Source organism: Theropithecus gelada, chromosome 16, assembly GCF_003255815.1.
Source record: "Theropithecus gelada isolate Dixy chromosome 16, Tgel_1.0, whole genome shotgun sequence".
NCBI lineage: Eukaryota > Metazoa > Chordata > Mammalia > Primates > Cercopithecidae > Theropithecus > Theropithecus gelada.
In genome coordinates, this window is record NC_037684.1 from 61,315,582 (window position 1) to 61,343,496 (window position 27,915).

Sequence of the window (27,915 nt, forward strand, 5' to 3'; positions counted from 1 at the left end):
GGGAATGTTGGCCTGGAGCCCTCCATTGCCCAATCCAGGGAGGCAGCCCAGTGGGGGCGGGTCCTAGGAAGCCAAAATTAGCTTTGGTGGCTGGAGGGGGTGGGGAATATTAAAGGGGAGAGATGAGTCAGGGCAGTGGTGAGGGGTGGGATGCTTGGATTCCAGGGTCTGGTGGGGGTATGGGCAGGGGCTGGGAGTACCTGACCTTGACTTTCCTTCCTTTACCCTCTCCTGCCCCTCAGCCATCATCAATCCTAAACAGAGCAAGGATGCCCCCAAAAGCTTCACCTTTGACTACTCCTACTGGTCACACACTTCGGTGGGTTGTTGGGCTGGGGGAAGAGCAGGGCAGTGAGAGATAGTGGATGTAGGTCCTGGGGAGGGGACATGTTGAGAAATAGGACCCCCAGGAGGATGATCCTGGATGGGGGTGGTAGGACCCTTAGGCTGTGATTGAGGCCATGACAAGAAGGCAGAATCCCTTGGGGTAATTAGGACTAGCAGGGGCTGGATAGGATCCTCGGGGTGATGAGGACAATGATGAGGGTGGGAGGGCACATAGGACCTTTGGAGAATCATCAGTGATGCAAGCAAGACTCTTGGGACAGACACAAAAGATAAAGACATCCAGGGTTCCTTCTGTTTTTCTCTGCCCCCACTTTGTCCTAGGCGGAGGACCCCCAGTTTGCATCTCAGCAGCAAGTGTATCGGGACATTGGAGAAGAGATGCTGCTCCACGCCTTTGAAGGCTACAACGTGTGCATCTTTGCCTATGGGCAGACCGGGGCTGGGAAATCCTATACCATGATGGGGCGGCAGGAGCCAGGGCAGCAGGGCATCGTGCCCCAGGTACACCTAGGACCTGGTGGGGCAGCCAGGGCAGGAACATCTTTAGCCGCCCCCTGAGGAAGGAAGGACCGGGGTCTGAGGATTGTGGAACAGAGACCTGGCTCTGAGGCCACTGGTGATGGGAGACAGAGGTTGACTCACGCTGGACAACCCTTTGGGGTGGGAGGGTCTTTGTCCCTGTTGGAGGCAAGGAGCCTCATTGAGAAGAGCCAGGTTTTGGCATCAGTGAGTCTTGGGTTCGAGCGCCGGTGTTACCACTTATTACTGTTTTACTTAGTTTCATAATAATTTATGAGGATGGTTCTCCTGCAGGCTTGTGTACCACCGCAGAGTGTTAACTGTAGAAACGCCAATTGCGATAACAGAGTTAACCATAATTGTCCCTGGCTGTCCAGCATAGCAACCTGGCACACAGGCTTGGGAGTCAGGACACCTGGGGTTTGCGCCCTGGCTGGCTGAACGCTAGCCTGTGTTCTTGGGCAAGTGGGAACCTCTCTGAGGTTGTTTTCCCATCTGTGAAACGGGAATAACCCCTCCCTCAGGGCTGCGGCAAGGGTTAAATGGGGTCACTTGGGACTGGGCCTGGCCTGTGGCTGGATACTTTAGGTGTGCCCTAAACTAGGAGCTTCTCTGTATTTCTCTGTGTCCCCCTCCAGCTCTGTGAGGACCTCTTCTCTCGCGTTAGTGAGAACCAGAGTGCTCAGCTATCCTACTCTGTGGAGGTAAGCCCGGGTCCTGGTGGCAGGGCTGAGAGCGGTCCAGACTGCTGAGGGCCATTGCTGAAATCAGACAGCCTGGAATCTAATCCTGGCTCTGCTGGTTACAAACTGTGACTTTGGGGCAGTGATTCTGTCCTTCAGCTTTGTATGTTCATCTGGGAGATGCTAATGATCGGACGCACCTCCTGGCTTGTTGGACAGGTCGCTGAGCTAGCATCTGCAGAATGCTTTGCGCTGTGTATTAGCTGCAGTCACCTGGATCGTGTCCAGTGGAGTCAGATTAAGTTTCGTTGTCATTGTTGTTGCTGGTTTTGTTGCTTCTCATTTGCTTCTCCCACTCAGGTGAGCTATATGGAGATCTACTGTGAGCGGGTACGAGACCTCTTGAACCCCAAGAGTCGGGGTTCTCTGCGGGTCCGGGAGCATCCCATCCTGGGCCCCTACGTGCAGGACCTGTCCAAGTTGGCTGTGACCTCCTATGCAGACATTGCTGACCTCATGGACTGTGGAAATAAAGCACGGTGAGGCAGACTGATGGAGCAGAGGGCAAGGGGGCCAGGGTTGGGAAGGTGAGAGGCAGGATCCAGTGACTGCTTCCTTTGCCCCCAAGGACTGTGGCTGCCACCAACATGAATGAGACCAGCAGCCGATCCCATGCCGTCTTTACCATCGTCTTCACACAGCGCTGCCATGACCAGCTCACTGGGCTGGACTCGGAGAAGGTGAGACTGCTTCCCGGCCCTGCACTGGACACAACCTCCCCTGGCAACAGGGACAGTGACATGGTAGAAGGTCTTGGGCCCTCCTTGCCCATGCCGGGTTGAGTGCCTCCTCAGGCCTTCCATGACCCTGCCCCACCCCGACCCCATTTTCCCATCAGATCAATCTGTCCCCCTCTACTGTTTGCTTGTCTTTTTTTTTTTTTTTTTTTTTTTTTTGAGACGGAGTCTCGCTGTGTCACCCAGGCTGGAGTGCAGTGGCGCGATCTCGGCTCACTGCAAGCTCCGCCTCCCGGGTTTACGCCATTCTCCTGCCTCAGCCTCCGAGTAGCTGGGACTACAGGCGCCCGCCACCACGCCCGGCTAGTTTTTTTGTATTTTTTTTAGTAGAGACGGGGTTTCACCGTGTTAGCCAGGATGGTCTCGATCTCCTGACCTCGTGATCCACCCGCCTTGGCCTCCCAAAGTGCTGGGATTACAGGCTTCAGCCACCGTGCCCGGCCTGTCTTTTTTTTTTTTTTTGAGGGTCTTGCTCTGTCGCCCAGGTTGGAGTGCAGTGGTGCTGTGGTGCGATCTCGGCTCACTGCACCCTCCACCTCCCAGGTTTAAGCAATTCTCCTGCCTCAGCCTCCCGAGTACCTGGGATTACAGGCATGTGCCACCAGGCCTGGCTAATTTTTTTGTATTTTTAGTAGAGACAAGGTTTCGCCGTGTTGGCCAGGCTAGTCTTGAACTCCTGACCTCAGGTGATCCACCCGCCTCAACCTCCCAAAGTGCTGGGATTACAGATGTGAGCCACTGCACCCGGCTGTTCTTACGAGACCCAGGACGGGGCTTGGATCCCTTGTGTGTCCCTTGTCCGTGCCTGCGGTGGGCCTGTAGCTATTTGTAATTGAGTGAGTAACCACCGTCTCACTGTTGTCATGTATTCTGTTTCCCCCCGGCCTCCTCCCTCGCCTCCTCCTGGCTCTCTCTAGCCCTTGCCAGCTGCCCACATTCCTGCTGGGTGCTTCCCTGATTTGCCTGCCCCATCCCCCACCCGGACCTTATCTCCTGCCTGTTTCCTCTGACCCCAGGTCAGTAAGATCAGTTTGGTGGACCTTGCTGGGAGTGAGCGAGCCGACTCCTCAGGGGCCCGGGGCATGCGCCTGAAGGTGAGGGGCTTCACAGTGTTGTGGGCTGTATGTGGAGGTCTCCAGTCGGAACATGAGACACTCACTGGGGAGGTAGGAAGGGGAAATGGATCGGACTGGGAGAGCACACTTATCCCCCACATTCCTTATCCTTTTCCAGGAGGGCGCCAACATTAATAAGTCCCTGACTACTCTAGGGAAGGTGATCTCGGCCCTTGCAGATATGGTGAGACCTGGGTGTTGGAAAGAGAAGGGGCTTGGGAAAGGGGGGTGACCCACCCTAATCTCCTTCACCTTTTTATTCCCCAGCAATCAAAGAAGCGGAAGTCGGATTTTATCCCTTACAGGGACTCTGTGCTCACCTGGCTGCTCAAGGAAAATTTGGGTGAGGGCCTCTTCCTCTCTGCCTGCTGACCCTGACACATCCCACAAACTCCTTTGATACGTCTGACAAATCCCCTTGCTATGCCGAGAATCCCAAATCCCATTGTCTCACTTCTCCCCTTGACCCTTCAAAGGAAACATCCTTCGAAGATTTCCTGATGCTGAGAACAAGGCCATACCCTCCCGCCAAGCCAAGGGCCTCACTGACCTGGCTACACATGACCCCTCCCTGATCCCCTATCCCTGATCTCACACCCACGGCTGCACTGCTCACTTCATCCCCTTCCATGGTTCTGTGACTGTCCTGCAGATGTATCTCCCTGACCTCATTCCCTACCTCAACCACATGTCATGGTTAGTTCCACCCCACTAGATTCCCCTACCTCAGACCGTGACCCTATAAGACCCCCACCTGGGCAGTGGGCCCCAGCCCCGTGACCCGGTCTGACTTTTCTTTTCTTTTATTATTATTATTATTTTTTGAGACGGAGTCTTGCTCTGTCACCCAGGCTGGAGTGCAGTGGCCGGATCTCAGCTCACTGCAAGCTCCACCTCCCGGCTTTACGCCATTCTTCTGCCTCAGCCTCCCGAGTAGCTGGGACTACAGGCACCCGCCACCTCGCCCGGCTAGTTTTTTTGTATTTTTTTTAGTAGAGACGGGGTTTCACCGGGTTAGCTAGGATGGTCTCGATCTCCTGACCTCGTGATCTGCCCGTCTCCGCCTCCCAAAGTGCTGGGATTCACAGGCTTGAGCCACCGCGTCCGGCCCCGGTCTGACTTTTCTTAGCCCCTACTTCAGCTAAAGCTTTTCCCTGCACTCCATTCACAGGTGGGAACTCACGCACAGCAATGATTGCAGCCCTGAGCCCTGCTGACATCAATTACGAGGAGACTCTCAGCACCCTCAGGTGCGGCTTCTGGCTCTGGCAGGGATGGGGCAGCATAGGAAAAGTGCCAGGAGTTCAGCGAGCTGCTCAGGACCCTGCTCGTGAGACGAGATGGGGGAGATGCCCGAGCCCTGCCACAATATCTTGAGACCTGGGAGAGAGGGAAGGAGAAACAGCAGACCAAGGGTCCCATGCACCCAGGCCTCACCGACCCTTCTCTTCTCTCACCCAGGTACGCTGACCGCACCAAGCAAATCCGCTGCAATGCCATCATCAACGAGGACCCGAATGCCCGGCTGATCAGAGAGCTGCAGGAGGAAGTAGCCCGGCTGCGGGAACTACTGATGGCTCAGGGACTGTCAGCCTCTGCTCTGGAAGGTCGAGTTTCCAGGGAGGGGCAGCTCAGGGATGCCCCTTGGCCCACCCCATCCCTCCTCCCTTGCCTTTGCCCAGTCCTGGAGCCAGGGAGGGACCACACACTATGAAACCCTCCATGTCCTCAGTGACGTGGACACAGATGTGGAGAGGGGACGTATGTCTTCAGATGTTACAGGGAGAGACTAATACTCTCGGGGAGAGTCAGGATCCAGAGGGACCTGTCAGGCTCCTGGAACTAATGACCGTTATAGGAAAAAATGGCAATCTGGACTTATAGGTCAAACGGTACATTGTTGAGAAGAGGCTAGGTTACTGTAACTTTCTTGACAGAAGTTCTTGTAAAACGCCAGAGTCCAGGTGGACCATAGCTTAGCAGTTCGCAGTGGACTGCTTTCTGGCATGTCATTCTCAGCCTCGCTGATGGAAACAGTGTCCAAGTCAGAGAATGTGTAATCCATGTTGACTGGGTCAGGAATGGGCCCTGCATTCAGTCTTGAGATCATCGCATTGAAGATGGTTAGGGTGCTGAGGGCACAGTGCGGAGAATATGAGTGTTCTTGGGAAGAGAAGGAGAAGGTAACTAGGATGTTTGCCTTCCAACATTTGAGGGATTGTCTTGCAGAAGAGAAAGCAGTAAGACTTTTTTATCCCAGAGGGCAGAATTAGAAACACCAGCACAGGTGACGTGGGGCCAGTTTCAGCTCAACACAGCTAAGAATTTCTTTTTAATTAATTAATTAATTAATTAATTAATTTTTTTTTTTTTTTTTTGAGACGGAGTCTCGCTCTGTCGCCAGGCTGGAGTGCAGTGGCTCGATCTTGGCTCACTTCAACCTCCGCCTCCTGGGTTCAAGTGATTCTTCTGCCTCAGCCTCCTGAATAGCTGGGATTACAGGCGCCTGCCACCACACCTGGCTAAGTTTTGTGTTTTTAGTAGAGATGGGGGTTTCGGCCTGGCATGGTGGCTCATGCCTGTAATCCCAGCATTTGGGGAGGCCAGATCAGGCAGATCACCTGAGGTCAGGAGTTCGTGACCAGCCTGACCAAATGGTGAAACCCCGTCTGTAATGCAATGGTGTGGTCTCAGCTCACTGCAACCTCTGCTTCCTGGGTTTAAGTGATTCTCCTCCCCCAGCCTCCCAAATAGCTGGAATTACAGGCGCCCATCACCACACCAGACTAATTTTTGTATTTTAGTAGAGATGGGGCTTCACCATGTTGGCCAGGCTGGTCTCGAACTCCTGACCTCAGGTGATCCATCCACCTCAGCCTCCCAAAGTGCTAGGATTACAAGTGTGAGCCACCACACCTGGCCCCACCTAAAAATTTTCTGATGGTGCAAGTTATGTAATAGTGGAAAGGACTGGCCGCCTTCTTCAGTAACAAGCTCTTCACCCCTGGAGTTCATGCAGAGGGACTGGGTGTCCGTTTGTCATGGCTGCAGTAGGAGGACTCCCTGCCTGGTAGGAGGCTGACCAGCGGTCTTCTGTAGTCCTTACAGAATGGTCTTCTGTGAAGCTCTTGGTCTCCTGGATGTCTCTCATCAGCTCCTTCTTTCCTTAGCCTCATTCTTTTTCCCGTTTCCCTCCCAGGCCTGAAGGCGGAGGAAGGGAATGTCGGAAGCGCCCTGCCAGCTGTGTCATCTCCCCCGGCTCCAGTTCCACCCTCATCACCCACCACACATAATGGGGAGCTGGAGCCGTCATTCTTCCCCAACACAGAGCCCCAGATTGGGCCTGAGGAAGCCATGGAGAGGCTACAGGTGGGAAGCTGGAGCTGGCAAGGGCTGGGGCTCTGGGCGTTCCTGGGAGTTTACTTCTCCAAAGTCAAGCTTGAGAAAGAAGGAATTCTAGGAGTAGCATGGCCCCAGGGTAGATTGTCCCTACCCTGGGTCTGCTTGTCCCAGACCATCCTGAAACCTACCCACCCTTATACTCCCAGGAGACAGAGAAGATAATAGCTGAGCTGAACGAGACGTGGGAGGAGAAGCTGCGCAAGACAGAAGCCTTGAGGATGGAGAGGTGTGAGGCCTGACTGCTGGGGTCCTGGGAGGAGTTGGAGGCCGCGAGGGAGATCAGGTCCCACAGGGAAGGAGGTCACGGGAGGTGAAGGTAAGACTGACATTTGCCTCTCCTCTGCCCACAGAGAAGCATTGCTGGCTGAGATGGGGGTGGCCGTCCGGGAGGACGGGGGAACTGTGGGCGTCTTCTCTCCAAAGAAGGTGAGTGAGGAATCGGGCGAGGAGGCCTAGAGAGCCTCTGGATGCTTAGAAAAGAGGCAGCAGGTGCAGGGTAGTGAATGCTGTCCCTGATCGCTCCCTTTGAGGTCCCTGGCTTGTCCCTCCATCATTTCTGTCCCCACCCTGCCACCTCCTCTCTGTTGTCTAGTCATCCCTGCCTTCTCCCCCCAGCCACTTGACAGTCAGCCTCAGGAGAGGGAGAGGGCCTGGGAAGTCAGAGGTTGGTTGGGATAGAGACTGAGGCACTGTGCATGCTTTTGTATCATTTGAGTTTTGTATTCTGTGCATGCTTAAAAAGATAACTAAAGGAATCTATTTTCAAAAGGGTAACTTGGGAAGACTAGACTAAAGGAATAGAGGAGGCGTAAGCACTGCGGTGTAAGACGGTTGCCAGTGCAGCGAGGGGTTGGTTATAGATAGAGGCACCCATGTGGCTTGGAGCTATGCTGCAACTGGTTTCCTGGAGAAGGTGGTTTGGAAAGTGGAACCTGAAAGATGGACAGGACTTGGGGGGTATGGAGGAGTAGGGCCGACATGAGGTTGAACAGCCTGGGGTACGTGTTGGGGTGAGTGGGACATGCCAGTGCCCGACGCGTGCCTGCTGCCAGGTTTTAGGTGCCTAATAAATCTTTGCTGAAAGGAAGGAAGGAACAGGGCAGGAGAGGTCAGGCTCAGGTGGAGGCAGGAATGATACTCAAAATATTAATAACCATCCGGCAGAGGGACTGACCAGTCAGAAAGGACACTGGCTATAGACAGCCACCCTGCTGTACTGGTGCATACCAATGAAGGGATGGTGCAGAGGCCAGTTTGAGCAGAGCATGAACTTCCAGTTCCACCAGGGAACCAGCCCAGCCCGTTGGACCATGGTGTGAAGCAGCAGAGGATCAGGCCCTAAATCAGATACACTGTGCTCTGGGCCTGATAGGGTCACGGGGGGCTGCCTGGAAGAGGTGATGGGTTCTCAGAACAAGGCTCTTCTCTGTTTTGTAAAGTCAGGTCCATCTGGGGAACTAAGCAAGCAGGGATCACTGAACCACTGTTCTGAAAAGAGGAGAGGGGTTTTGCCTTGCCTGGCTCAAGCCACAGTGAGGGAGTGAGAGAGCTGTGGGTAGCAGGCCAGGCTGCTTGTCTGGGGTCTTGTCTGGGGCTGGGTACCCGGGGCTTTGGGGTCCTTCTGAAGGAGCCAGACTCTTCTGGGACGCAGCCACATCTAGGTGGAGAGAGGGGCTACAGACGCTCTCAGCATGGCTTCCAGCCACCTTTGTATACCTGGAGCTGGGCCACTTCCACCATGGTCGCAAGGATGGAGAAAAAGCAGAAAGGAGTGGGAGACTGGTGGGGTGAAGGTTTGTTCCTTGGAGAGCTTGCAGAGCTGCCACCTGCCAAAGCCTGGAGACCAAAGAAGGGGGTTCTTGTTTTGTTTTTAATTGTTCTTATAAAAGTAATACACACCAGAGGGAACATTCTAATAGTTCTAAAAAGTGTGTACAGTGAAAAGTCTCTCCGTTTACAGCATTTTGTTACAGAAAAGAAAAAAGTAACTCTCCATCCTTCCCACCCTTAAGTTCCCCTCTCAGAGGCAGCCTTCATTATGAGTTCTTTTTTTTTTTTTTGAGACGGAGTCTCACACTGTCACCCGGGCTGGAGTGCAACAGTATGATCTTGGCTCACTGCAAGCTCTGCTTCGTGGGTTCAAGCGATTCTCCCGCCTCAGCCTCCTGAGTAGCTGGAATTACAGGCGCACACCACCACACCCAGCTAAGTTTTTGTATTTTTATTAGAGATGAGGTTTCACTATGTTGGCTAGAGTGGTCTTGAACTTCTGTCCTCGTGATCCACCTACTTCGGCGTCCCAAAGTCTTGGGATTAGAGGTGTAAGCCACTGTGCCCGGCCCATTATGAGTTACTAATATAGTAGTATTTGTCCATTCTCACACTCCTATAAAAAACTACCTAAGGCCGGGTGCAGTGGCTCACACCTGTAATCCCAGCACTTTGGGAGGCCGAGGTAGGTGGATCACCTGAGGTCAGGAGTTCGAGACCAGCCTGACTAACATGGTGAAACCCCATCGCTACTAAAAATACAAAACCATTAGCCAGGCATGGTGGTGGGCGCCTGTAGTCCCAGCTACTAGGGAGGCTGAGACAGGTGAATGGCATGAACCCGGGAGTGGAGGTTGCAGTGAGCAGAGATCGCGCCACTGCACTGCAGCCTGGGTGACAGCGAGATTCCATCTCAAAAAAAAAAAAAATGTTCTCCTAGAGAGGCTGTCTAGGGGATGTTATAATACGTGTACGGGCATGTGTTATGTAGAACTATACACATTTGCACACATTCACGGCCTCTCTAATAGTTGTAGTTGCATAGTTTATTTTATTTATTTATTTATTTATTTATTTATTTTTGAGACAGAGTTACACTCTGTCACCCAGGCTGGAGTGCAGTGGCACAGTCTCGGCTCAGTGCAAACCCAGCCTCCCAGGTTCAAGTGATTCTCATGCCTCAGCCTCCCGAGTAGCCGGGATTACAGGCACCCGCCACCACGCCAGGCTAATTTTTGTATTTTGGTAGAGACGGGGTTTTGCCATGTTGGCCAGGCTATTCTCAAACTCCTGGTCTCAAATGATGTGCTGGCCTTGACCTCCCAAAGTGCTGGGATTACAGGTGTGAGCTACTGCGCTTGGCCTGTATACCTTATTTTAAAGATTCCTTTATTTTTTTCCCCGGTGTCAGGGTATTCTGTTGTGTAGATGTAGGATAATGTATTTAACCAGCTTCCCACTGATGGACATTCAGCATGTTTTCCATTCCTTGATACTACAAAAAAGGCTACAATGCATAGTCTTACAAATGTGTTGTCTGAGCCGGGCACGGTGGCTCAAGCCTGTAATCCCAGCCCTTTGGGAGGCCGAGGCGGGCGGATCACGAGGTCAGGAGATCGAGACCATCCTGGCTAACACGGTGAAACCCCGTCTTTACTAAAAAATACAAAAAACTAGCCGGGCGAGGTGGTGGGCGCCTGTAGTCCCAGCTACTCGAGAGGCTGAGGCAGGAGAATGGCGTGAACCCGGGAGGCGGACCTTGCAGTGAGCTGAGATCCGGCCACTGCACTCCACCCCGGGCGACAGAGCGAGACTCCGTCTCAAAAAAACAAAACAAAACAAATGTGTTGTCTGTAGAGCAGATTCCTAGAAGTGTAGATTTTGAATGAAATGGTAGCCATGTAAAATTTTAATCTATATTGCCAAAATGCCCTCTGAAGATTATAACCATACCAATTTGTACTCCCAAGGGTAACATACAAGAGAGCCCATTTCCCCTCACCCTTTTCCACATTCCGGCTTAATAAGACTTTTCTTTTTGCCAGTGTGATTAGTGAGAAGTTGTCTTAGGGTAGTTCACTTTTACATTTTTCTCAAGGTGGTGACGAACTATTCTCGTGTTTGAAAGCCATGTGGTTGGGCCGGGCGCGGTGGCTCACGCCTGTAATCCCAGCACTTTGGGAGGCCGAGATGGGCGGATCACAGGTTGGGAAATCGAGACCACCCTGACTAACACGGTGAAACCCCATCTCTACTAAAAATACAAAAAAAAAAAAATTAGCCGGGCGTGGTGGCAGGCGCCTGTAGTCCCAGCTACTGGGGAGGCTGAGGCAGGAGAATGGCGTGAACCCGGGAGGCGGAGCTTGCAGTGAGCCGAGATCGCGCCGCTGTACTCCAGCCTGGGTGACACAGTGAGACTCCATCTCAAAAAAAAAAAAAAAAAAAAAAAAAACTATTCTCATGTTTGAAAGCCATGTGATCTGAAGCCAGAAGAGAGAACTGTTAGACTCATGGGGGAAATGGGTTTGGTGTGGATAGCTCCAACTGGGAATGGTTGGGTCCTAGAGGAAAAAGCTACAGTTTGTCTTGGAGGGAGTCCCCTCTTGCTAAGACCCCACCTCACCGGGGCTAAGGATTGCTTGAATCAGTGATATTCAAACCTGGTTCTGAGCTTCCTTCTCAGGGGCTGAGGAGAGGGGCAGGACCAGACCCCGGGGCTCCCACCCCCACCCTGGGCCTGAGCGGCTTCTTGCTTATCTGCTTGATGTCCTCGGCTTCTAGAGAAGGTTTCGTTTTGAACCAAGAGTTATAGGGCTGAAGAAAAAGTTGAAAAGCACTGCCCCAAATCGCGTTCCCTCTCCCCAGGGATAGATTGCTTTCTGCTTCCGGAGCCCATCAGTGTTTGCGAGTCCCAGAGCAGGCCTGACACTGCAGTGTAGGGAAGGACATGGGTGTCCCTCAGGAGAAGTGTCACAGGAGTGATCCTTAGAGCACTTGGGCGAAGGGCGGATGCACAGGATACACAGACACCCGTGGGGGACACAGCTTTGGGCTCTTGAGTGTTCAGGTGGCTCCCAGAGAAACAGAGGTTTGACTCCGTGCTGTTTCCCTTCTGTACCCTGTGCTTTCTGCCTCCGTGCTTCTGTCCAGGCTGCTTTCTCCTAGAGCGCTCTTCCTTGTGCATGTCCACGCCCTCCTCGTCCTCCAAGGCCGGCTCCCGCGTTGCCCTTCCGTTAAGTCCTCCTGGTCCCCTTGAAATCCCACAGTTCTTCACTTTGTTCCTCTTTGCATGTGAGTCCCTCCCAGAACACAGAGGCACTCAACCCCCTGGGAACAAATGAATGAACAAACAGACTTAAGCAAGGGCATGAGACGATCAGAAGCTCCCCCATGAGGCATCCGTTTCCCACTTGTAATGGTGTTTCCACGCCAAGCCTCACCTCCCCTAGCTGACTCTGATTTCCTGACTGACTGGACAGCAGTGCCTGGGCTGGACTCATCTCTGTGCCCCGCCTCGTGCTCCACCAGGGTGAGGTGGAGAGGCCACAGCCAGTCCTTCTGCAGCAGAGGCAGGGGCCTTGTGTTCTGATGGAAGGCTCAGGAAAACTTCCTGGAGGAAGGGACATTTCAGACACTGGGAGGAACGTGAAGGAAGTGAATGATTTTGGCAGGTGGAGGCAGGGTGGGAGGGGGGCTGTTGTTGGGGACACTGGCGGTCAGGGAGGCCTGCTTTGGAGTGAGTGCTCAGGGGTCCGCTGAGTGGAAGTCCGGAGCCTGGGAGAGAAGCCTGGGAGGGGGGCTTGGACAGGTGGACTAGAGCCGGGACACGGAGGAGGCCCAGGGATGCCAGGGGAAAAAGCAGGCTCAAGTCCTGTGGGCCTGGGGTTCCAGCTGGAGAGGTCTCAGCAGAGACGCAAAGACACGGCCATAGCGAGGTGTGGGCAGGAAGCTGGGAGACCTGAGGGGTGGCAGGAAGGCAGGTGGGCCTGGGACAGGGTGGTGCCCAGGGATGGACAGGTGTGTGAGGGGGCAGCAGCTGGCAGGAAGGGAGGCTTCCTCAGGTGTGGCAGCAGTGGCATGAACGGGTACAGAGGCAGCAAGGCCTGTGTGCCACCCAGAGTACTGCCCAGCAAGGGCAGGGCTGTTGTAACAGAAACAAGTCGGGAGAAGGTGCTTTGGCAGAAGGGAATGGGCTGGGGTTTCAGCACAGCAGCATGACAGTCACTCAGGATGAACTTCGCTGAGGGGCTCAGGCAAGGACAGCCCCAAGCAGGCGCTGCAGGGACACGGGCTTGAGGTGAAGCAGTCCAGGGAGAGGTAGTCACTGGGGAAGAGTCAGGGAGTCCGCTTCAAGAAACATGTTTGTTCCATTTGCTTTTAAGTTGAAGCGCCACTTTCATTTTTAAATTGTGAAAGTGATTCATGTGTGTAGGAAATTCAAGGTTGATGAAAGGTGGGGAGCACCAGTCTGCTCACTCAGTCTCCCCCAACTCTCCAGAAGCTGCAAGGTACATTTTGAGGAAAGAAATGATGGGACCTGAGACAGAGGTATATAGGGAAGAAGAAGGGAATGCAGGGGGGTCCGGAACTTCTGGTCAGGGAGCCTGGTGGGTCGAGGTGCTTCCGAAGAGACAGGCCCTGGGAAGGGTTGCTGACTTGGACACAGCTGGATAGGTGGGGCAATTTTTGTAGGCCCCTTGTGTGAGGAGAGGGTGGATCAGGCTGTCCCGAAGGCGGCTGGTGTGAGAGGTGGGAACCAAAGAACCAATATGATCCTCAGGGTGGAAGGATGACGATGGGAGGAGCACAGAGAGCAGGAGAGCTCTCCAGAGTGAGGGGGCGCAGCTGGCAGTGCCAGGTCTGGAGGGGTGTCTCCTCCCACCGCTCCATTTCTTCCTTTCCATAGCAGCCCTGGCTGGCTCCCCCTGACCACATTTCTCTCCCATCTTAGACTCCCCACCTGGTGAACCTGAACGAAGACCCTCTGATGTCTGAGTGTCTGCTCTACCACATCAAGGATGGTGTCACCAGGTAGCGTGTACCCAGCAGCCTGGGGGGCAGCCTCTGCTTTTGAGGTGTGGCTGCAGGGGGTTGGCCACATTGGTGTCTGTCTCCCTTCCCTGGTGGTCCCTGGAGATACCTCAGATCTCTAAACAGCTGCCTCCACAGCCCTGCATGCTCTCCCAGCTTCAAGAGAAGTCGCTGAGCCTGCCTGCTCAGTGGTTGTCTTGCCTCCACCTGCCAGTCTGGTTAGGGCGAGACATCCTTGTTTACTGGGGCAGGAGAGTTGGGAAACATAGACCCCCGCATTCTTAGCCCCTGATGCCATTGCCTTGGCCTCCCTTGGTAGGGCCTTCCCTGGGGGCGGGAGAAGGGAAACACGGCCTGGTCTGTGCGGTTGAGGGCTGGGCAGCTAAAGGCAGGTGGCTCCTTGGGCTGGTATTATGAAGTCCTGGGGGCTCGGTGCCTGCCCTAAAGGGGTGAGGGTGCCCTTCCCCTCCCACCACAGGCATTTGTGGCTGTCCTTGATGAGCATCGTGGGTAGGGAGTGAGCTCTCAGGATCATCAGCCTAAGGATGGGTGGAGGCCTGTGGCTGAGGGTGCCCCTTTCTCCCAGGTTTGCTTTTCCTCTTTGCTGTATGACATGGTGACTAAGAGCATGGCTTCAGAGTCAGGCAGACCTGGGCTCAGATCCCAGCATCACCACTGCCCACCGGAATGACCCTGGGCATACCCATTCTCCTCCCTGAGCCTCTGCTTCCTCATCTGTGAAATGGGAGTAATTTGCTTGGCTCATTGAGTTGGATAAATTAGCGTTCAGCGCTTGGTTAAAGTTTGGCATATGCTCACACACGTTGGCCACTGCTTCTCCAGGGTCGGCCAGGTAGATATGGACATCAAGCTGACCGGACAGTTCATTCGCGAGCAACACTGTCTCTTCCGGAGCATCCCTCAGCCAGATGGAGAAGGTAATGGCTGAGGGGACGAGAGAGGCCAGATGGGGAGACAGAGAGGCCCCCATGTTCCACCCCAGACACTGAACACAGAGGTTTGGGTCAGGCACCAGGGAGTGCGGCCATATGAAGAGGGGATGCGGTCTTGTCCTCAGAGGGGCTTCGGGCTCATGGGTATGAATGGAGGAAGACCCCAGGCCCGGCCCTCTGCACTCACCCTGAGAAGGCAGACTACTGCGTGCTTAGGAACTGGTGAGGGTCCCAAGGTAGAAATGGGACACTGGCCGGGCGCAGTGGCTCATGCCTGTAATCCCAGCGCTTTGGGAGGCTGAGGCGGGCGGATCACAAGGTCAGGAGATCGAGACCATCCTGGCTGACATGGTGAGACCCCGTCTCTACTAAAAAATGCAAAAAATTAGCTGGGTGTGGTGGCGGGCGCCTATAGTCCCAGCTACTCGGGAGGCTGAGGCAGGAGAATGATGTAAACCTGGGAGGCGGAGCTTGCAGTGAGCTGAGATCCGGCCACTGCACTCCAACCTGGGTGACAGAGCGAGACTCCGTCTCAAAAAAAAAAAAAGAAGAAGAAGAAAAAAAAAGAAATGGAGCACTGGTGAGCCAGAGGGTGGGATTTTGCTGAAGAGAAGATCCTGCCCTTCTTGATCTTGTTAATGAAAACTAGCACCCTGATCCTTTTTAAATAAAAACCTGTATTTGAATATCGGAACTTATCCCTGTGGAAAACCTGCTTTTATCCAGCTATGATTGCCGAAATTTCTTTTTGTTTTTGTTTTTGTTTTTTTGAGACAAGAGTTTTTGCTCTTGTCGTGCAGGCTGGAGTGCAATGGCGCTATCTGGGCTCACTGCAGCCTCCACCTCCCGAGTTCAAGCAATTCTCCTGCCTCAGCCTCCTGAGTAGCTGGGATTATAAGCATGCACCACCATGCCTGGTTAATTTTGTGTTTTTAGTAGAGACGGGGTTTCTCCATGTTGGTCAGGCTGGTCTCGAACTCCTGACCTCAGGTAATCTGCCTGCCTTGGCCTCCCAAAGTGCTGGGATTACAGGCGTGAGCCACTGCGCCCGGCCTTTTTTTTTTGAGACGGAGTCTTGCTGTCTCCCCAAGACTGGAGTGCAGTGGCGTGATCTTGGCTCACTGCAGCCCCCACCTCCCGGATTCAAGTGGTTCTCTTGCCTCAACCCCCTGAGTAGCTGGGATTACAGGCATGCGCCACCACGCCAGGCTAATTTTTGTATTTTTGGTAGAGACGGGGTTTTACCATGTTGGTCAGACTGGTCTCAAACTCCAGACCTCAGGTGATCCGCCTGCCTCAGCCTCCCAAAGCGCTGGGATTACAGGCATGGGTCACTGCCCCTGCTGAGGTGTATTTTTGAGGTCGCCAGTTTGTTTTAGTTCTGACACTTTAAAAAAAACTGAATGATTTGGGTTCACATAAACTCAAGCAAAGTCTCTGTGAAAATGAGTTGGGCAGGGAGGCAGGACATGGTACACATGTGCCGTCTGTCAGCTTGGACCTGGTGTGTGTGTTGTGCCTCAGAGACCTAGGAGTGCTTGGCCTGACACCTTCCAGGGAACAAGGGACCTGGGGCCTGTATGGTTAGCTTTTTTTTTTTTTTTTTTTTGAGACAGAGTCTTGCTCTGTCACCCAGGCTGGAGTGCAGTGGTGCAATCTTGACTCACTGCTGCAACCTCCACCTCCCGGGTTCAAGCAATTCTCCTGCCTCAGCCTCCTGAGTAGCTGGGATTACAGGTGTGTGCCACCACACCTGGCTAATTTTGTGTTTTTAGTAGAGACAGGGTTTCTCCATGTTGGTCAGGCTGATCTCGAATTCCCAACCTCAGGTGATCTGCCTGCCTTGACCTCCCAAAGTGCTGGGATTACAGGTGTGAGCCATCACACCCAGCCCTAATTTATATATATATATATATATATATATATATTTTTTTTTTTTTTTTGAGTCGGAGTCTTGCTCTGTCACCCAGTCTGGAGTGCAGTGGCGCGATCTCGGCTCACTGCAAGCTCCACCTCCTGGGTTCACACCATTCTCCTGCCTCAGCTTCCCGAGTAGCTGGGACTACAGGCGCCCGCCACCACGCCTGGCTAATTTTTTGTATTTTTAGTAGAGACGGGGTTTCACCGTATTAGCCGGGATGGTCTCGATCTCCCGACCTCATGATCCGCCCGCCTCGGCCTCCCAAAGTGCTGGGATTACAGGCATGAGCCACTGCGCCTGGCTAATTTTTATATTTTTAGTAGAGACAGGGTTTCACCATGTTGGTCAGGCTAGTCTTGAACTCCTGACCTTGTGATCCTCCCGCCTCAATCTCCCAAAGTGCTGGGATTACAGGCGTGAGCCACCGCGCCCAGCCTGGGCCTCGGTTCTTAACAGCAGATTTAAGTCCTGGCCAGAGACAGGCAGGAGAACGGGGGCAGCACAGACAGGTACAGATGTAGAAGAATGGTTTTTACTAACCATCTACTCTGTGCATCTGCATTGTCTCACACAGCTCACAGGTGAGAGAACTGAGGCTCTAGGGGGTTAGGTGATTTGCAAAATAGCACACAAAACGGCAGAACTGGATTCAGACACAGGATGGAAGGCACCAGGGGCTGTGCTGTGAACTCTACCCTGAACTGTCAGATTATCATGGGTTCAGGGTAAGGCTGCCTGGGCCAAGCTAGAGCAGTCTTCTCACCCAGCCCCACTTACCCTGCATAACACCTATACCCTCCTTTTTTATTTTCATTTTCGTTTTTATTTTTTGAGACAGGGTCTTTCCCTGTTGCCCAGGCTAGAGTGCAGTGGCACGATCATGGTTCACTGCAGCCTCAACCTCCCAGGTTAAAGCGATCCTCCCACTTCAGCCTCCTGAGTAGCTGGAACTACAGACCTGCACCACCACACCTGGCTAATTTTCGTACTTTTTGTACAGACAGGGTTTTAATGTGTTACCCAGGCTGGTCTCAAGGTCCTAAGCCCAAGCAGTCTACCTGCCTCGGCCTCCCAAAGTGCTGGGATTACAGGCATGAGCAACTACGCCCAACCCAACTCCCTTCTTTAGAGAGGACTTTAGATTATCTGCTTTAAAAAATATTAATAGAATTAAATGCCTTTTTTTCCCTCTTTTTTTAGTTTTAATAAATGGCATCTGGCCGGGTGCGGTGGCTCCCACCTGTAATCCCAGCACTTTGGGAGGCTGAGGCGGGTGGATCACCTGAGGTCGGGAGTTAGAGACCAGCCTGGGCAACATGGAGAAACCCCATCTCTACTAAAAATACTAAATTAGCTGGGTGTGGTGGCACATGCCTGTAATCCCAGCTACTCAGGAGGCTGAGGCAGGAGAATTGCTTAAACCCAGGAGGCAGAGGTTGCAGTGAGCCAAGATTGCACCATTGCAGTCCAGCCTGGGCAACAAGAGCGAAACTCCATCTCAAAAAAAAAAAAAAAAAAAAAAAAACCATCACGATTAAATGACTTTAGATTATCTTGTTTATTGTCTGTCTTTCCAGCCGGAAGTAAGGTCTACGAGAGCAGGGATTTTTTGTTTTATATCACCACTGTATTTCTAAGACCTAATAAAATAGCGTTTGGAAGATAGTAGGAGTGTGGTATATTTGGGTTTAAATCAATAAATGAATTTTGGGGCATGATGGGAAATGAAGAAAAGGTGGGGATAGATGGCACCCCCTCTAGGCACCCGCATCCCGTCCTGCTGTCCACTTCTGCTGCTGCCGTTTCCCTGAGCCACCGTGATGCCCTTGGCTGCCTCTCTCCCCATCGTCTTCTGAGTCTCTCTTTGCATTGGCTCATTTCCTGTCCTCTGCCCCTAAGCTGAGTCCTCTGCTCTCCTTGTTCTCCCAGCAGCATCCATTGTCCCCATCCCTGCCTGATGTTATAGTTCATCCCAGTTTCTGTGTTTCCCTATTACTTCTAGTATAAGTATTATAATAATAAAACATGTTTGCATGTTATTTTATAGTTTACTTATTTGGGCCTTCTAACAACTCTTCATTCAGACTTCATTATCCCATCTAATAGAATATCGCAGAAGTTAAATTGACTTGTTCAGCATCCCTGGCTAAGGAGCTGCAGAGCCTGGGCCTTTGGGAAACCAGGGTTCCTCTGTGGCAATGGCCACTGCTCCTTGAGGGCAGGGAGTTGCCTCATGCATCTTCGTGTCCCCAGAAACTGGCAGGCTCAGTGATTTGTACTGAGGAGCAGCTTGATGGATGTTTGGGTTGGGCTGACTTTCTCTTGTCATATGTCAGCTGTGTCTTGAGAAGGTGAGTCAGGCAGCAGTTTGCAAGATGCATGAGGCAGAGAGGTGGGCTACAAGCCTGCTGGAGAAACCCAGGCCCCACCAGGGATAATGTCAGTGGGAAAGGTAGGAATGGACATCTGGAAGGCAGAAATGACAGGGCCTCTGAGCAGTTAAACATGAGGAATGAATCCTTTTGACAATTATTGGTTTTCTAAGCTGCTGCTGGGGAGGGTAGAGGTGGGTGAGTCAGGAGCCAATGCAGAGGCTTCTGGGAATTGTAGTTGGGGCTCTAACCCTCCTTCTGCTCTTCCTTTCCCGTGCTGCCTGCCACCAGAGGGGCCATGGCACCCCCCACAGGTACTGGGGGTGGGACTGGTGGTGCATGTGTGGTTTTTCGGGGTAAGGCAAGGTGGGAATCTGTGACCATGACCCACCTTCCTCCAGGGTCTGATCTTTCCCCTTCCTCTGCCCTTCCGTTCAGTGGTGGTCACTCTGGAGCCTTGTGAAGGAGCTGAGACATATGTGAATGGGAAGCTTGTGACGGAGCCGCTGGTGCTGAAGTCAGGTAGAAGATGTGTCACAGAGTGTGGGTTCTGGGGCCTGGCTGTGTGGAGGAAGTCTCAAAGGAGGGCCTTCTGGGTGCATCCTAGAGGCGGACCCTGAAATACATCAGAAATAGCACGGGGATAGAAAGAAGGAACTGGGAAGCGAAGGTCAAGGAGTCAGGTCTTGGTTTCTCCTGCTGTCCCAGGGAACAGGAAGAGGATGCCAAGCTCTCGCCATTCCCTCTGGCTGACAGGAATGGGGTTGGTCCCTGGGTGTCAGCCAGGGGAGCATAGGCTCCAGCTGCCCTCAGACTTGGGGTGATGGAAGAGAGGGTGTCACAGCCCCTGTGCTGGATCCTCTCTGTCTTGGGTGTAGGGATGGGTTTGGTGCTGCTGGGGAGCGAGTTTACTTTTCCCTCCTCCCATCTATAGGGAATAGGATTGTGATGGGCAAGAACCACGTTTTCCGCTTCAACCACCCGGAGCAGGCGAGGCTGGAACGGGAACGAGGGGTCCCCCCACCCCCAGGACCGCCCTCTGAGCCAGTCGACTGGAACTTTGCCCAGAAGGAACTGCTGGAGCAGCAAGGCATCGACATCAAGCTGGAAATGGAGAAGAGGTGCGAGGGGGATGCCCACGTGCCCCACGGCCCTCTAGGCCGTCCCTCCCAGGCCTCTGGGCCCGTGTCCTCCTCTTGTCAGGTACCTCACCAAGGTTGCTCTTCCTTCCCTCCCCGCCCAATCCCAGGCTGCAGGATCTGGAGAATCAGTACCGGAAAGAAAAGGAAGAAGCCGATCTTCTGCTGGAGCAGCAGCGACTGGTGAGGGGCAGCAGGAGCTGGAGATGGGCTGACGGGCGGATGAGCAGCAAGCCTGAGTCCGAGTGCAGTGCTCACCCCTGAGCCAGAGTGGGAAGGAAGTGGGCATGGGGGTAAGGGGAAGGGTCCGAGAGGAAAAAGCCAGGAGAGAGATGTGACTACAGGAGGAATCCATTGTGAGGAAGGAAGGAAGATTCCTCCAGTTAACCAGGGCTTCCCATACTCCAGTTGATCGTGCCAAGTTTATGATTTTCACCGTATCCAAGTACTACCTGTGTTGCTATTAAGATTGTTCTTTTGGCCAGGCGCGGTGGCTCAAGCCTGTAATCCCAGCACTTTGGGAGGCCGAGACGGGCAGATCACGAGGTCAGGAGATTGAGACCATCCTGGCTAACACAGTGAAACCCCGTCTCTACTAAAAAATACAAAAAACTAGCCGGGCGAGGTGACGGGCGCCTGTAGTCCCAGCTACTCGGGAGGCTGAGGCAGGAGAATGGCGTAAACCCGGGAGGCGGAGCTTGCAGTGAGCTGAGATCAGGCCACTGCACTCCAGCCTGGGTGACACAGCGAGACTCCGTCTCAAAAAAAAAAAGTTCTTTTTTTTCTTCTTTTTTTTTTGAGACAGGGTCTCCCTCTGTCACCCAGGCTGGAATGCAGTGGGACAGTCTCAGCTCACTGTAGCCTCTGCCTCCCGGGTTCAAGTAATTCTCCTGCCTCAGCCTCCCCAGTAGCTGGGATTACAGGAGCCCGCTACCACGCCCGGCTAATTTTTCTATTTTTAGTAGAGACAGAGTTTCACCATGTTGGCCAGGCTGGTCTCGAACTCCTGACCTTGTGATCCGCCCGCCTTGGCCTTCCAAAGTGCTGGGATTAGACGTGAGCCACTGCACCCGGCCGTGGACTTTCTGTTTTGTTTTTGAGACAGGATTTTGCTCTGTCACCCTGGCTGGAGTGCAGTGACCTGATCATAGCTCACTGCAGCCTCGAACTCCTTGGGTTCAAGCAATCCTCCCAACTCAACCTCCTGAGTAGCTGGGATTACAGGTGTGCACTTCCATGCCTGGCTACATTTTTTTTTGTAGAGATGGTGGTCTCACTATATTGCCCAGGCTGGTATTCAGCTCCTGGGTTCAAGCGATCCTCCTGCCTTGGCCTTCCAACGTGCTGGGATTGCAGGCACGAGCCACCACCCCTCAGTGGTCTTTTAAGTCTTGCACAAAGTTCCACACTTGATTAGCTACAGCTAATACTTATGGTAACTTCCTCCATGCCAGCCATGGTTCTAAGTACTCCAAATGGATCTGGGAGGTAGATACCGTCATTATCTCTGTTGTCTAGAGGAGCAGAGGTTAAGCAGTCTGCCCAAGGGTGTGCTGTCGGGATGGAGCAGGACTTGAACCCAGGCTCCCTGATGGGTGCGTTTCCAGTGTCACTTAGTGACACATGGGCTCTGGATGTCCTTAGCCCTCTCTTCCTCTTTCTCTCTCTGGCCCCAGTATGCAGACTCAGACAGCGGGGATGACTCTGACAAGCGCTCCTGTGAAGAGAGCTGGCGACTCATCTCCTCCTTGCGAGAGCAGCTGCCGCCCACCACGGTCCAGACCATTGTCAAACGCTGTGGCCTGCCCAGCAGTGGCAAGCGCAGGGCCCCTCGCAGGGTTTATCAGATCCCCCAGCGACGGAGGCTGCAGGGCAAAGACCCCCACTGGGCTACCATGGCTGACCTGAAGATGCAGGCCGTGAAGGAGATCTGCTACGAGGTGGCCCTGGCTGACTTCCGCCACGGGCGGGCTGAGATTGAGGCCCTGGCCGCCCTCAAGATGCGGGAGCTGTGTCGCACCTATGGCAAGCCGGAGGGCCCCGGAGATGCCTGGAGGGCCGTGGCCCGGGATGTCTGGGACACTGTGGGCGAGGAGGAAGGAGGTGGAGCTGGCAGTGGTGGTGGCAGTGAGGAGGGAGCCCGAGGGGCAGAGGTGGAGGACCTCCGGGCCCACATCGACAAGCTGACGGGGATTCTGCAGGAGGTGAAGCTGCAGAACAGCAGCAAGGACCGGGAGCTGCAGGCCCTGCGGGACCGCATGCTCCGCATGGAGAGGGTCATCCCCCTGGCCCAGGTAGGTCTGGCCTTCTCCCGCCCTTCTCCCTCAGCTCTTCCCTTTGGGAATCTGAACCTTCCATCTCAGAGCCTAACCTTCCCTGAGTCTGGAAAAAAATTCACTGAAGTATAGCACAGTTTTTTTCCAATATCGTTTATGAACCACATGCCTCACTGTCACCAGACTGCTAATTAAAAATGCAGATTTCTGGGTTCCACCCCAGACCTACTGAATCACATCTTTGGGGACAAATCTGCATTTGTAATAAGCTCTGGGTGTTTCTGAAGTATAGCAAAGTTTAAGACCCACTGATATAAAGTGTGCAGGGTTTTTTTGTTTTGTTTTGTTTTGTTTCTGAGGCGGAGTCTCGCTCTGTTGCCAGGCTGGAGTGCAGTAGCACGATCTCAGATCACTGCAACCTCCGCCTCCCAGGTTCAAGCAATTCTCCTGCCTCAGCCTCCTGAGTAGCTGGGACTACAGGTGTGCACCACCATGCCCGGCTATTTTTTTTTTTTTTTTTTTAGTATTTTAGTAGAGACGGGGTTTCACCATGTTGGCCAGGATGGTCTTGATCTCTTGATCTTGTGATCTGCCTGCCTCAGCCTCCCAAAGTGCTGGGATTGCAGGCATGAGCCACCGCGCCCGGCCCTAAACCCCTATTTTTCAAGCTTCCTTATCTCCAGGCTTTTCTCCAGACCCTTTGACCTCCAGGCACTCCAGGTCCCTCTTGAATCCACATGTCCTGAGGATTCAGCTCTCCTCACATCCCTTCTTTTCTCTCACTCCTCCCTCCCAGGATCATGAGGATGAGAATGAAGAAGGTGGTGAGGTCCCCTGGGCCCCGCCTGAAGGATCAGAGGCAGCAGAGGAGGCAGCCCCCAGTGACCGCATGCCGTCAGCCCGGCCCCCCTCGCCACCACTGTCAAGCTGGGAGCGGGTGTCACGGCTCATGGAGGAGGACCCTGCCTTCCGTCGTGGTCGTCTTCGCTGGCTTAAGCAGGAGCAGCTACGGCTGCAGGGACTGCAGGGCTCTGGGGGCCGGGGCGGGGGGCTGCGCAGGCCCCCAGCCCGCTTTGTGCCCCCTCACGACTGCAAGCTACGCTTCCCCTTCAAGAGCAACCCCCAGCACCGGGAGTCTTGGCCAGGGATGGGGAGCGGGGAGGCTCCAGCTCCACCCCAACCCCCTGAGGAGGTCACTCCCCCTCCAGCCACCCCTGCCCGCAGGCCTCCGAGTCCCCGAAGGTCCCACCATCCCCGCAGGAACTCCCTGGATGGAGGGGGCCGATCCCGGGGAGCAGGTTCTGCACAGCCTGAACCCCAGCACTTCCAGCCCAAAAAGCACAACTCGCATCCCCAGGCGCCCCAGCCCTACCCAGCCCAGCGGCCCCCAGGGCCCCGCTACCCCCCATACACTACTCCCCCACGAATGAGACGGCAGCGCTCTGCCCCTGACCTCAAGGAGAGCGGGGCGGCTGTGTGAGTCCCACGTCCTGGGCAGAGGGCCTGGTGGGGCCGCTTGCTAGGAGAAGGGAAGACGCCCGAGACGCCGCTTCCCTGGAAGGTGGGGCAGGGAGGCCCAGGAGATGAGAGAGAAGGTCCGAGTAGGTGATAGAAGACGCAGGGGAGGCCGAGCTGGAGGCTGAGGAAAGGAAGAGGGCACGGAGTTGCCAGGAGCAAACCAAAGTGAAGCGAGAGAGGAAGCTGCCTCGGGGCCACCCCTCGCAAGGGGGTGGGTCCCACAAACGCTGCTATGGGTGGGGTGGGGGGCTGGGGGGCTGCGTAGCCAGTGTTTGACTTTCTTTTTAAGTAGGGGAAAGGGGGGGAGAGGACAGAGTGAGGCAAGTTCTCCCCAGCCCCTGTCCGTCTGTCTGTCTGTCTGTGGTGGTTTCTGTTTCTAGGGAGACATGGTAGGATCATAAGTCATTCCCCTCCTCTTCCAGGCCTCCTGCTGTATTTGGGGGACCTGACTGGTGTGGCTGGAGTCCCATGAGGATGTGGCCCCTTTAATAAAGGATAGTGAACAGGGAGCTTGTGGCCTGTTTGTTTTGGATTTTCGTGGGGGTGTAGGTTATATAAGGAAACGGCACAGGTCTTAAGCATACTTACCAGTGAAGTTTTACATGTGTGCTCTGTGCAGGCACCACCCGGATCTGGACATAAGAATGTTTCCATCTTGTCGTCCTGAACAGCCTCCCGTCTCTTCCTTCAGGGTGCGCAGCCCGGTCTTTTCCGCCTGCTGCTGTTTTGGTGGGGGAGGGGTGGAGACAGGGTCTTGGTTTGTCGCCCAGGCTGGAGGTGCAGTCTTGGCTCACTGCAGCCTCCGCCTCCCGAGTAGCTGGGATTACAGGCATGTGCCACCACACCCGGCTCATTATTGTATTTTCAGTAGTGACAAGGTTGCACCATGTTGGCGGTGATCCGCCCACTTCGGCCTCCCAAAGTGCTGGGATTACAGGTGTGAGCCACCGCACCCGGCCTCCCCTGCTTTCATTTTTGCTTATCCAGTGTCTCCATCTGTGCCAGCCACACCACTGTCTGCTATGGACAAAGCACAGAAGAGGGGATGCGAGGGGAGGTAGAGGGACTGCCAGCCTGTCAATGCCTAACTGGCTGTTGCGGACAGATACAGAAGGATCTGTGGGGCACAGAGGAGTTTCTGCTTTATTAAGTCACCTCACTTGTTTGAAAGGTCTCCCAAGTAGCTAGTTTCTCCTGATAGCGAATGGGTTGGGCAAGCGCTTTCCCGATTGTTTTCATCCTGGTTGTGTCACCTGCCTTCTGGCGGGGTACATCATTGTTCCCAGACTGTTGCCTGCTTGTTTTAATGTTCTGGATCAAGGCAGCGAGCCCTTGACTATGCCACATTGCCAGGATTTTGCAGGTTAGATTGTACTCCAGCACTGCCGTAGGCTTGCCAGACTCTGGAGTCCCCACATTTTCATCCTGTTCTCAGGAAAACACTTTGACCCACTTGAAGCTCTGAGCTGCTACTCCACAGCTTTCTGAGGCCAGTCTCCAGTTGCAAGCAGCCAAAACCATGGATATGCCAACTGCAGCCAAACCACGGCTCTGGGCGAAGGAAGGATTAGGTTTACTCTTGGTTTCCACAGGGTGTGGTTTCCACACCCTGATGCTCCTACCTTTATTTTGACACCTCTGACGGCCAGGTTTTCACAGACCTGTTGACAGTGACCCAAGACCTGGAATGTAATGGATGGTTTGGCAACAGTGTTTGCTTGAGCAGTTTAAAATCTGGCCAGGGAGACTAAATGTGAGCAAGAAAGTGATAGAATACAAAGTTCTCTGGAGGTCAGAGGGAGCTGAGTGTTACAGAGAACACTGTGGGGTTCAAGATGAGAAAAATAGCTTGCTAATTTAAAAGACAGATTATTTTTCCCAAAAGACCTTGCCTTATATAAATGTATATTATCCATAATTTTAAAAATGCACTTATGGCCAGGCACAGAGGCTCACACCTGTAATCCCAGCACTTTGGGAGGCTGAGGCAGGAGGATCAGTTGAGTCCAGGAGTTCGAGACCGGCCTGGGCAACATAGCAAAACCCCGTACCTACAAAAAATACAAAAACTAGCTGGGTGTGGTGGTGTGTGCCTGTAGTTCCAGCTACTAGGGAGGTAGGAGGATCACCTGAGCCCATGGAGATTGAGGCTGCAGTGAGCCATGAAGGCACCACTGCACTCTGGCCTGGGCAAGAATGGGACCCTCTCAAAAAAAAAAAAATCAACATATCCAGCCTTGCAAGTCAATCTTTAATAATGTGCATGGGCCAGGCACAGTGACTCACGCCCGTAATCCCAGCACTTTGGGATATTAGGGTGGGAGCATCACTTGAGGCCAGGAATTTGAGACCAGCCTGGGCAACATAGTGAGAACCCCCCATCTTTACAAAAAATAAAAATGAAAAATAATAATGCAGGCAAACTTGTTTAGATTTTATTCAGAGTAGTGCCTATTTATCTTTTTTTTTTTTTTCCTTTTTTTTTTTTGAGACAGAGTCTCGTTCTGTCGCCCAAGCTGGAGTGCAGTGGTGTGATCTCGGCTGACTGCAAACTCCGCCTGCAGGGTTCACGCCATTCTCCTGCCTCAGCCTCCAAAGTAGCTGGGACTATAGGCGCCAGCCACCACGCCCAACTAATTTTTTGTATTTTTAGGAGCGACGGGGTTTCGCCGTGGTCTCGATCTCCTGACCTCGTGATCCACCCGCCTCGGCCACCCAAAGTGCTGGGATTACAGGCGTAAACCACTGCGCCCAGCTGCCTACTTATCTTTTATCTGTGCTACATGTGCCAGCATTCCATACGCATTTCATTTAGTCCTTAAAGTACCCCTGTAAAATAGGTCTTTTGTCTGCATTTTTCAGATGGGAAGACTGATGTTTTGTTTATTTATTTTTATTTATGTATTTTTTCAGACGGAGTCTCACGCCGTCGCCCAGGCTGGAGTGCGATGGCACAATCTTGGTTCATTACAACCTCCGCCTGCCGGGTTCAAGCAATTCTCCTGCCTCAGCTTCTTGAGTAGCTGGGATTACAGGCACCACCACCGTGCCCAGCTAATTTTTTGTATTTTTACTAGAGACGGGGTTTCACTATGTTGGCCAGGCTGGTTTCCAACTCCTGACCTCAGGTGATCCGCCCGCCTCTGGTTCCCAAAATGTTGGGATTTCAAGCATGAGCCACCATGCCCAGCCTATTTATTTTTTTAGAATCAAGATCTTGCTATGTTGCCCAGGCTGAACTCTAACTCCCAGGCTCAAGCAATCCTGCCTCAGCCTCCCAAACCAAGTAGCTGGTACTGCAAGCATGTGCCACCGTGCCTGGCTCCTGAAGACAGATTTGATTAGATTAATGACTTGCCCAAATTCAGACAGTTCTTAAGTGGCAAAGTTAGGATTCCAATGGGTCAATGTAACTAAAGCCCAAACCCCATCTCATCCCTCTAGGCCATCCAATATTGGCTGGGTGTGGTGGTTCATGTCTGTAATCCCAGCACTTTGGGAGGTGGAGGCGGAGGTGGGAGGATTGTTTGAGCTCAGGAGTTTGAGACAAGCCTGGGCAACATAGCAAGACAAAAAATATATAAATTAGCTGGGTGTAGTGGCTCACACCTGTAGCTACTTGGGAAGCTGAGGTGGGAGGATGGCTTGAGCCTGGGAGGTCACGGCTGCAGTGAGCTGTGATTGTCACTCCAGCCTGGGTGACAGAGGGAGACCCTGTCTCAAAAATATGTATAAAAAATAAAAAGAGGCCGGGCGCGGTGGCTCAAGCCTGTAATCCCAGCACTTTGGGAGGCCGAGGCGGGTGGATCACGAGGTCAGGAGATCGAGACTATCCTGGCTAACATGGTGAAACCCCGTCTCCACTAAAAATACAAAAAACTAGCCGGGCGTGGTGGCGGGCGCCTGTAGTCTCAGCTACTTGGGAGGCTGAGGTGGGAGAATGGCGCGAACCCGGGAGGCGGAGCTTGCAGTGAGCCGAGATCACGCCACTGCACTCCAGCCTGGGAGCACAGCGAGACTCCATCTCAAAAAAAAAAAAAAAAAGGCACTGCCTCCAATAATAAAAAGACA

At 53.4% G+C, this 27,915-nt stretch overlaps 1 protein-coding gene and 1 long non-coding RNA gene across 4 annotated transcripts in view; one reads left to right on the forward strand and one right to left on the reverse strand.

Annotated features, from left to right (window-relative positions):
- Positions 1-24,353, forward strand: part of KIF1C (kinesin family member 1C) — a 26,937-nt gene extending 2,584 nt beyond the window's left edge. For 2 of the 3 annotated variants that reach the window (XM_025363867.1, XM_025363868.1), the window contains 20 exons: positions 243-319; positions 670-849; positions 1,506-1,571; positions 1,911-2,089; positions 2,179-2,290; positions 3,364-3,441; positions 3,581-3,646; positions 3,730-3,805; positions 4,634-4,712; positions 4,924-5,069; positions 6,662-6,831; positions 7,011-7,090; positions 7,215-7,290; positions 13,586-13,665; positions 14,509-14,603; positions 19,350-19,433; positions 19,846-20,032; positions 20,161-20,233; positions 21,727-22,344; positions 23,123-24,353. In XM_025363867.1, the coding sequence (XP_025219652.1) occupies positions 243-319; positions 670-849; positions 1,506-1,571; positions 1,911-2,089; positions 2,179-2,290; positions 3,364-3,441; positions 3,581-3,646; positions 3,730-3,805; positions 4,634-4,712; positions 4,924-5,069; positions 6,662-6,831; positions 7,011-7,090; positions 7,215-7,290; positions 13,586-13,665; positions 14,509-14,603; positions 19,350-19,433; positions 19,846-20,032; positions 20,161-20,233; positions 21,727-22,344; positions 23,123-23,806 (3,206 nt within the window). In that variant the 3' untranslated portion in view covers positions 23,807-24,353. Of the gene's footprint in view, positions 1-242; positions 320-669; positions 850-1,505; positions 1,572-1,910; positions 2,090-2,178; positions 2,291-3,363; positions 3,442-3,580; positions 3,647-3,729; positions 3,806-4,633; positions 4,713-4,923; positions 5,070-6,661; positions 6,832-7,010; positions 7,091-7,214; positions 7,291-13,585; positions 13,666-14,508; positions 14,604-19,349; positions 19,434-19,845; positions 20,033-20,160; positions 20,234-21,726; positions 22,652-23,122 lie in introns of those variants that run through there. The other variant, XM_025363869.1, reaches the window with a different exon arrangement.
- LOC112610392 lies at positions 18,568-19,447 on the reverse strand. The gene is made up of 2 exons (XR_003116327.1): positions 19,303-19,447; positions 18,568-19,005 (listed from the first exon to the last, which is right to left on the reverse strand). It is a non-coding gene; the product is annotated as an uncharacterized LOC112610392 (long non-coding RNA).
- Positions 24,354-27,915: the final 3,562 nt, after the last annotated feature.